General features: G+C 42.0%; 1 protein-coding gene across 1 annotated transcript; it reads left to right on the top strand.

Annotated features, from left to right (window-relative positions):
- The first annotated feature begins 834 nt into the window (after positions 1-834).
- Positions 835-3,498, top strand: LOC100712061 (CD276 antigen). Its single transcript, XM_019352691.2, has 8 exons — positions 835-956; positions 1,057-1,163; positions 1,302-1,622; positions 1,761-2,024; positions 2,181-2,468; positions 2,612-2,707; positions 2,785-2,833; positions 3,112-3,498. The coding sequence occupies exons 1-8, from the start codon at positions 919-921 to the stop codon at positions 3,113-3,115; spliced, it is 1,167 nt and encodes a 388-aa protein (XP_019208236.1). The 5' UTR covers positions 835-918; the 3' UTR covers positions 3,116-3,498.
- Positions 3,499-9,547: the final 6,049 nt, after the last annotated feature.

The following is a 9,547-nucleotide window of genomic DNA, read 5'->3' as shown; positions in this document are numbered from 1 at the left end:
ATATACATACAATGCCTTGTCTTAGAACCATGTGGGCATTGCTTTGCTGTGATGTGTTTTGTGTGAGCTGTTTCTCAATAAAAGGCAGCGAGAGGAGGCCATCGTCGGGGTCATTTTCGTGTTAGACACAGACGAGACCTACCTTGCAAGTAAATTGATCAATCACTGACTGTCTTGTTTTCTTCATGATGAATAAGTCTCTAAAACCAGTGGGGCTTGTGGAAACACAGACCCAACAATTGCAGAACTGATCTCCAAATGTTGATTCTGTTCATCTGGACGTAGCGTTTTGTGGGAGAAACGTTTCGTCACTCATCCAAGTGACTTGTTCTTCAGTCACTGAAGGAACAATGGGCCCAAGGAAAAATGGGCCCATTGTTCCTTCAGTGGGCTGGTTTCAGTCATTATGCAGATGTACTGTTTATAAGATTTGGGGAAACCTGCAGTCAGCTGAGACTGAAGAAGTAACTTGGATGAGTGACGAAACGTTTCTCCCACAAAATGCTACGTCCAGATGAACAGATTCAACTTTTGGAGATTTACTTTCCTGGATGATTGAGCATGCATCAAGACATTGCAGAAATGAGTTGGCATGGTCCCTTGGCCTTGGACCCAGAGTTGTGAGTTTCTCTGTGTTAGATTGATTGTCCCACCAAATTGTGACAAAAACAGTCAACACTGGATTTGCAGTTTATTTGTTTTAAAATCTGAGTTTACCTTCTGTCCTTCATTTTAGTATCAGTTTAGCTGTACAAACAACCATGAAGGGACTTTAAAAAAGCAACTCTCACCAGCTCTCTCTCTCTCTCTCTCTCTCCCTCTCTCTCTCTCATGTCCTCTCTCTAATTAAGCCCACATGGCTGATTTGATACCAGGTGCAGGTGTTCACAGAGCTGCCTTTGGACTTCCGTTTGTCTCATGTCTGTTTCAGCAGGTTCCATCATGAAGTTGTGCAGGTAAATCGGATACTTTTGGTAACATTAATCATAAGAGCCTGTTCCCCTCAGTGAAAGCTACATTTTTAAAATACAAACTTAACGTTTCTCTGCAGTCCAGTGCTCCATGTGAAATGACATGTTACAGGATCAGGATTACCAGGATCGGCAGTACCATGTGTCTGGTGATTGTCATGTTTCTGTGGATTCTGACCATTTCCAGAGGAGGTGAGTGAAGCATTCACTAGCACCAGCTGAGACAGACTGAGAAATGGCTCACTTTAATATTTCCCTTCATGTTACTGCAAAATATTTTATGTGCAAAACTTCATCAGTCATTAACAGTCTTTTTATCTGATGTTTCAGATACTGAGGTTTCCTGTGTTTTCATGACGACGTGCATCTTACCGTGCACTTTCCAGGGAAACACTAGAGGAGTATACATCCACTGGATGCACTTGTCAGAGGGACACCCTCTTGTATACTTGTACTATGGCAACAAAGACCAGCTCAGAACCCAGGACCAGCAGTTCAGAAACAGGACATCGCTGTTCCAGGACCAGCTCTCCAGAGGAAACGCCTCACTCCAGCTGACAGGGGTGCAGGTTCAGGATGAGGGCAGATACAGCTGCTACATCAGCACCATCAATACAGAAAAGGATTCATTTATCAACCTCAAAGTGCACAGTATGACAAATCTGAGGTTTTGGGGGATTTTACTTTCTTTTAAGTACTCGATATTTCAAAAGATTTATACCAACCTCTAATAAATGTAGCAGTTGTAGTGTTAAGTTGAAAAGCCACAGATCACTCTGTATTTTTCAGCCCCAGTCAAAGTCAGCATTCAGCATGTAGGAAACCGGGTCACCTGCAGCTCAGAGGGCATCTACCCTGAACCTGAGCTCACCTGGTCAACCAGACCTCCATCCAAGGTGAGCTTCAAGAATACAACAACAGTCGAGCAGACCAAGCAGCAGCTCTACAACATCAACGGTTCTTTGATAGCTTCACTCAATGAAACTGATCGAGTCTACAGCTGCACTGTGAGCACTCAGAGAAACAGGAGGAGAGCCAGTCTGAGGCAGCTACGTGAGTATGACCTCTCATATGAGCTAGGAAATGAGGTTGAAAGCTGCTTATTGTTGAATACTGAAATACATGCATTAGATTTACACAGAAGCACTTCATGTGTAGGCTGTTCATCTATACTTGACATATACTCAACCTTCCTCTGTGTTGTTTCAGCTTCAGTTACTGGCAGCTTCACTGAAACCACAATCCCCTGCCCCAGCTTTAACACTTCTCCAACAAGCCTCATTTGGAGATTCCTTAATCGTGCAATTTTGGAAAAGACTGGGTCTGGTTCCAACTACACAGTCTCAAAGGAGTGGAAGCAGCATGTGAAGGCTGTATCAGAGTTGGGAAGCCTCACATTACTGGGCTTATCTTCAGAGAAGGAGGGAATATACACGTGTGAGATTAGTAATGTTGAGGAGATGCTGATTAATTACACCATTATTCAAATAAGTCAAGGTAAAGGGATTTATGTTGGGTCCTTCTAATCCACAAAAGCAAGAATCATTCAAAACTTTTAAAATCTTTTTGACGTACAAACAAAATAAACATATTAAGGCATCCAGGAGAAATTTAAAAATCAGATTCTTTTCCTGTTTCAGGAAAAACATACATGACTATTATAGCCATTACTGCAGGAGTGGTAGTACTCATATGCATCCTATCGTCAGTCTCTCTGGTGCTGTACTGCAAAAGAGGTAAAAGTACATTCTGTCTGACTACTGAAATAATCTGTATATTTGTATCAATCTTATGGATCCAAAACATGTCTCAGGTCAGCAAGAAAACAGCATGACAGCGTCAGAGAGTGGCGAACCCAACATGTAAGTAAATATTGTGAATAAAAATGCACACCGTGCCATTAGTTATCATATTGGAGAACATTTTTATCATGGAGTTAGGACCAGTTTTCTCAAACATGAATCTAAATATTCCCTAGAGCCAGTTTAGATTTACTTACTTTGATGAATTCAGCTTAGCCAAAATAATTGCAGTAAAAAGTTCCAGAATAAGAGTTCAAAAACTCCTTCAGTCTGACAAATGGAAATTCAAACAATAAAGATGAATTCTAATTGTTGTAATGCTTTTACCTCAATTTCAGTTAACAGAGAAGTTGAACTTCATGGATTTAAAGAAGCAAAGTCTCCTGTGAGCTGTTAATACACCAAACGTCCCTCTGATTCATCCAACTAAAGAATGCAAACCTTAATAACAGAATTTTAAAAAATGTTTGATATGTAAGTGTAAACCAAAGGAAGGTGAAGAAAAAATGATCTTCTGCAGTGGGAACCCAACTGTCAGCCAGACACATGAATGTTTTATGCAGTAAAATAATGTGAAAGGAAGCTAATCGGCTTCACGTCTGATTGCTGGAACTGGAAGTGACCTCATCCCAGTTACCACTATGACTGAGATATTTTACACTTTCACCTACAAACTGCATGATTTTTAACTACAGGTTTTATTGTCATAATAAAAATGTGATGGAGAATCAGGTTTTTGACTTTTTAAAATATTTTTGTATTTAGTTTATTTATCTATTTATATCTGTGTTTGGGTTTCTAAGATTAGAGCATTGCTATCTGCATGCTGGAAAGATTTCTATGGGACTACAAAATTATAACAACAGACTGCTACGGGTACCAAAGATTTTGCAACCATCTACATCACGTCAGTCATTAAAAAGGAAATTCTATATGTGCTTAACTTTTCAGCTATGTCCAACATTTGGTCCAAAGTGATCATAAACACAAGCTCTATGAACACCACATCAGCTGAGGCCTACTGATACGGATAAGCTTCAAGATTCAATTCGATTTTATTTATACAGTGCCAAGTAACAACAAGAACTCAAGGTGCTTTTTATTGTGTGTGTGTGTGTGTGTGTGTGTGTTGTGTTAGTCCCCGAAGGGAAATTACTCCTCTGCATTTAACCCATTCACCCAGTGAAGCAGTGGGCAGCCACCAGTGCAGCGCCCGGGGAGCAGTGTGTAGGGACGGTACCTTGCTCAGGGGTACCTCAGGGTAGCCGTTCAGTGGGGTCGAACCCCCGACCTTCCGATCATGGGGCAGACACTCTACCTACTGAGCTATCCCTGCCCTAAGGTAAACCCTACAATACACAAAGTTTAAATGGCTGGACCAAATTTTTCTCTCAAAATAACGTGAATGAGGGAAGAGTGAAGCAGGTGACTGACAGGAGGACTGATGGAGCATCTCCAGTGATCTGGGCTCTGTGTTGCTGCATAAAGCACAAAGCCAATGCAGTCTTCTGATTGGTTGATACATTTCCCATCCTCACCTATACTCGCCAGCGATGATTGCATGAATAGGATTAGGATAAAGAGGATTTCAGTGTTTTGAAGTTTGATGTGGTATCCAGAAGAGGGTCCAAAGGAGCTGAGTTTCCTAAGGAGGCATAGCCGTTGGTTGCACCTCCTGAGAATCTCCTCTGTGTTGGCAGAGAATTTCAGCAGGTTGTCAAAGATGGTTCCCAGGTATTTGTACTCCTTCACCACCTCCACTGGCTTCCCGTGGATGGTGGTGGTGACTGAAGCAGCCAGATCCCCCTGTCTACTGGAGAAGGTCACCACCATCTCGTTGGTTTTGCTGTCACACCACTTTACAAACTCCTGAAGAGCAGCCCCGTGGTGTTGTGAGGGGCCTGACAGCAGTGACAGGAGAACCAGGTGACAGTTGGGCTGTGTGGATCTGTAGAGGATGAAGAGCAGGGGGGAGAGCACACAGCCCTGGGGGAGCCTGTGGAGGTGGAATGGAGAGCGGAAAGAGAGTTGTTGACCCAAACTTTCTGAGTCCTGTTGGTCAAAAAGTCCAATATCCACAGGATCAGCTGATCATCCAGGTGAAATTGGGAGGAAAGTTTAGTGTCCAGGATATGAGGCTGCTGAGTGTTGAACGCTGATGAGAAATCAGCAAACAGAAGTCTGGCGGAGGAGTCAGGGAGATCCAGATGTTTGTGGATGGAGTCCAAGATGAAGATTTTGGCATTATCGACACCTCTGCATGCACGGTAAGCAAACTGGAGTGGGTCCATCAGGGGGTCGGTTGCTCTTATGATGTGCTGTTTTATGATCTTCTCCATGGCCTTCATCACCAGGGAGGTGAGGGCCACAGGACGAAGATCATTCAGAGACTTTGGGTTGTTTCTTTTGGGGATGGGGAGGACTGTGGAGTGTTACAGCTGGGGGACGGTGTGACTGTCAATTGAGTGTTGAAATAGAGTCCAGAACACACTTTCTAGTTGCCCTGCACAGTGCCTCAGAACTCGACTGCTGATGTTGTCAGGGCTGGGTGGGCTCCTCTCCCTGCTCCTGAGGGCTCTCACCACATCTTCAGTCCTGAAGGTGAGTGCAGAGCTGCCAGGCTTGAGTGAGGATCTGGGCTCCTAAAGCTGGGTGATGTTGTCTGTCTCAGACCTGGTGCAGAAAGCGTTGAGGTCGTCAGGGAGGGAGGAGGGGTTGCTGCCCTCCACCTCGATGGTTCTGGGTGTGGTGACCGCAGTATTAACAGAGGACATGGTTTTGAGGCTCTAAATTTATTTCAACTGTGTCTTTATACTCCAGTTTAGCAGTTTTTATGGCCCTCTTGACCTCCTTTTTGACCTCCTTTTTGTCCAGTGCAGAGCCGGTGAAGGAAATCATTGACCATGCGGCTCACAGAGGTGCCATTTAACCCCAGTGTAGTTGGCTTCATGGTGTTTCCTGTTACATGTGGACTTTACCTGACAAAAGACATTTCAAGTACAAGTGTTAATGGAGCTGATTATCATGGTCCCATAAGAGCACTAAAATCTGAGTATTATGCTGTACATAAATGAATTTGAATGGGGTGAACGGTTGAGCAAAAGACCTTCCACACTGGTCACAGCTGAATCGTTCAACTCCAGCGTACATGATCAAAATCAAATTGTTTTTTTAAGCAGTGCAGGAACTTTGAACAACCAGCTAAAGATGAAGTTCAATTCTGTGCTTTAAACCCACTTTACTAACACATTAATTCAGTTTGATCAGGACTGCACAACATTTACACTGCAAAAAATGTTTTATTTGGATTTTATTTGGGAATCAGACTCCCATTTTCACTGTGTCCAATGTCCTGAATAAAGAGTAAATTAAAATAAAACTGACACAAAGATAGTAACATAATAACAGAGGTGCCCCATAACCCCAATTTTGAAAAAGCTCAGATGCTGTGTAAAATGTAAATTAAAAACAGAATGCAATAATTTAAAGGTTTATAAAGACACGTTTTTATACAAAATAAAAACTGAAAACAAAAACAAAACAAAAAAATTATAATATTATAAGAAAAAAAACATTTTGAATTTTATGTCAGCAACACATCAATAAATTTGGGCATGGACCTAATTAAAGTAGCAACTAGCAGCTTATGCTAACAATAAAATTATAGTTTTAATTTATCAATTTGTAACAGACGGTGTTCATATAACAGTTTTATTTTAGTCTCAGGGTCCCAGATTGAGCCAGAGAAAAACCTACCAGCAACAAACAGTCAACGCTCACCACACCCTTTGATCAGTAACCAAAACAGGGTCCCAAGAAACACAAGAAATAAACAATATAACTCAACAAATTTGCATGAACCAGTATTGCTCTACCTAGTATTGTTTTGTACTTACAAAGAACAAGCAAATAAAAGAAAAGGGAAAATACAGATGTAGCATTTCTGCCTGCTTGAAAGCTTCAAAATGTTTTAATGAATATATCCAAAAACGCTGTCCCTTGTTCTCATATTTTGTATGTGGAGTTGATCTGAGACAGCTGAGGCGAAATGAAGTTTCTTCAGTTCTAGGTTCAAATGGTGGAGAGTCCCAGATTTAAGCCCTGTGGTGACACTCCCACTGTGTTAAAGTGTTAAGGCTCTGTTAGTGTTAGGGCCTTAACACACCAGAAATGTGGGCTAAATAAAGTAGGTATGAGACCTCAATTCAGAGATAGGGTCAATTCATACATATAAGATATCAGCTAAGAAACTAAAAAATACACAATAATAAGATTAAAATAGATGAGATGACGGCGCTAGCTAGTCAGGAGTGCCAGATTAAATAGGTAAGTATTCAACCATGATTTGAAAGATTGAATAGAGTTCAAGGCACAAATAGTTGCAGGAAGGCTGTTCGTGAGGTTAGGTGCAGCTGAGACAAAGGCACAATCACCTCGGGTCCTCAGCTGAGACCTAGGTTGCGCCAAGAGTAACTAACCTGATGATCTTATTGCTCGACTAGTACACAGGCTGAGAAGGTCAGTGAGATAGCTCGGCGCAATGTTATTTATGATTTTAAAAGTAAGCAACAAGATTTTAAAATCAATACGATATTTGATGGGTATCCAGTGTAAGTCAGCTAGAACTGGAGTGATAGAAGCAAACTTTCCAGTTCCAGTAAGGAGGCGAGCCGCAGCATTTTGAACAAGCTGTAATCTGTGAAGAGGGACGGATTGGAGATAATAATCTGGAAGTCACAAAAGCATGGATACGTTTTTCGAGATCCTTGTGCGGTACATAATGCTTAGTTTTAGAGATTTGGTGCAGTTGGTAGAAGCCAGATTTGACTACAGAGGACACTTGTTTATCAAGATTAAATGAACTGTCTGGGGAAAAACCCCTCGATTGATTATAGTGTCAGAGAGAAAGCTGACAAGAGGCCCAACTAGAACAGCTAACTCATCCTGAGGAATATGACTGTTCTGAGTCCCTGCCTCCAAGTACTTATGCAATTAATCACTGGACAGCTGAACAGGTATGTTTATAAATAATATTATATTAGGCCAATTTTCTTATACACATTTTTGACCTGGGTGTAGAATTAATTGCTGATTGTCACCTCTAGAGTAGGCCAGGGCAAAAAATGGAGAAAAACTCTTTAAGCAAAGAGCACAAACAGCTTTTCTCGCCTCTGTAGTTAAACAGACACTAACAACTCAATTGCTCTACAGGTAAGAATTCTCCAGGTGAACAACTTCGGTTTGATTGGAGGTTGTTCCACCAGTTTGGGAACTGGTTTCCCAAAAGCATTGCAAACAGGTGCTCTGCTCGAGAGGACAGGGTGTGATAGGAGCTAACAAAGTTTTGAAATGTTTGTAATTGAGTTTAGAGGCTTCACTAAACACTAAAACTCCTGTTTCAGTTTCTGAGCTACTGCTCCTTCACTTCAGTCCACGACCAGACAATATTTAAAACAGTTGTCCCCATCATGGTCCCTGTAACAATGACCAACCAGTGTTGTATAATAAGTGGACAATAGTTTACTTACTTTTGAACTCAGTCAGCACTCATAGAGATTACATTATGTGACTGTAAAACATTTACCTGCAGTAACAACTGTTTGACACATGATGTAGCCAGTGAGTCAGATTACATCCTGACAGCAGAGTCAATAATTGAGAGAAAAATTAGCAAACTTTGACCTTTAAATGTTGTCATAAATCTTATTTCATAAGGGATTACAGTGTCCCCATCAGGAATGATGTTCATGACTGACCCCACTGATGCATTCAACCACCACAGAGTTATCAGAAAACTTCTGAAGATGGCAGGTTTTTGTGGAGTGGCTGAAGTCAACTAAAGTGTAGAGTGTGAATTGGAAAGGGGAGAGGAATAGTCATGTAAAAAGACATGACCCTCACAGTGCTCGCCAGCCCATCAGGGGTCCTCAACTCTGAGGAACTGAAGCGAACTGAAGGGATCCAAATGTGGTCTGATGACAGGTTGGAAAGCAGCATAATGTCTTCCACAGCACAACACTTCTGCAGTCTCAGGCTCAATGTGAAGAGTTATCCAAAGCCTTCATAAAGCTGGGGGCACAGGCCTTGAGGAACAAATTCAACTCATTTCCACTCCAGCTTTCTCCTGCAGTTGTCCTTAGCCTGTTCAATCTTGCCCCTCAGTAATCCCTTAACTTTCCCTGAACAAACACTAAAACTCTTGTTTTAGTTTCTGAGCTACTGCTCTGTCAGCTTCCACCTGTCTCCACTCTGCTCTCTCGAAGTCCTGGTATCACTGAAAACAGAAGGCATTGGAGAAGCATAATATTGATAACTTTCAATCGGACTTTAGAAAGTTACACTCCCCAGAAACAGCTCTCCTTAAAGTCACAAATGACCTTTTGATGGCCGAGGATAGGGGTGCCTTCATCTCCTCCCGATCAGATTTTTGTATTGCTCTTTTCTCCTGTCTGTCAACAGCTTCTTTTAAGCTGTACACCTTTTTTGTTTAAAGTTTTCAAGCCGTCCAAAATGCTGCAGCAAGGCTTTTAACCTAACAGTCATAAATTCTCACATATCACTCTAGTGTTCAACACTTTGCACTGGCTTTTGGTTAGTGCAGATGTCAGCCCCTGTATGAGGGGCACTGGGGCTCAAGAGGTATGTGACCCTCTATGATTATACAGAGAGAAAGGTGTTACGACTGTTGCCGTAATTATAACATGCAAATTTGAGTGTGCAGGTGCTCCTCCATGATTGGTGCATCCAGGGCGGATGGATCACCGATTGGCTCAC

This window comes from Oreochromis niloticus, linkage group LG9, assembly GCF_001858045.2.
Source record: "Oreochromis niloticus isolate F11D_XX linkage group LG9, O_niloticus_UMD_NMBU, whole genome shotgun sequence".
NCBI classification, from domain to species: domain Eukaryota; kingdom Metazoa; phylum Chordata; class Actinopteri; order Cichliformes; family Cichlidae; genus Oreochromis; species Oreochromis niloticus.
The sequence above is the reverse complement of the archived record's forward strand: the minus strand, read 5'-3'. Positions and strand labels throughout refer to the sequence as shown.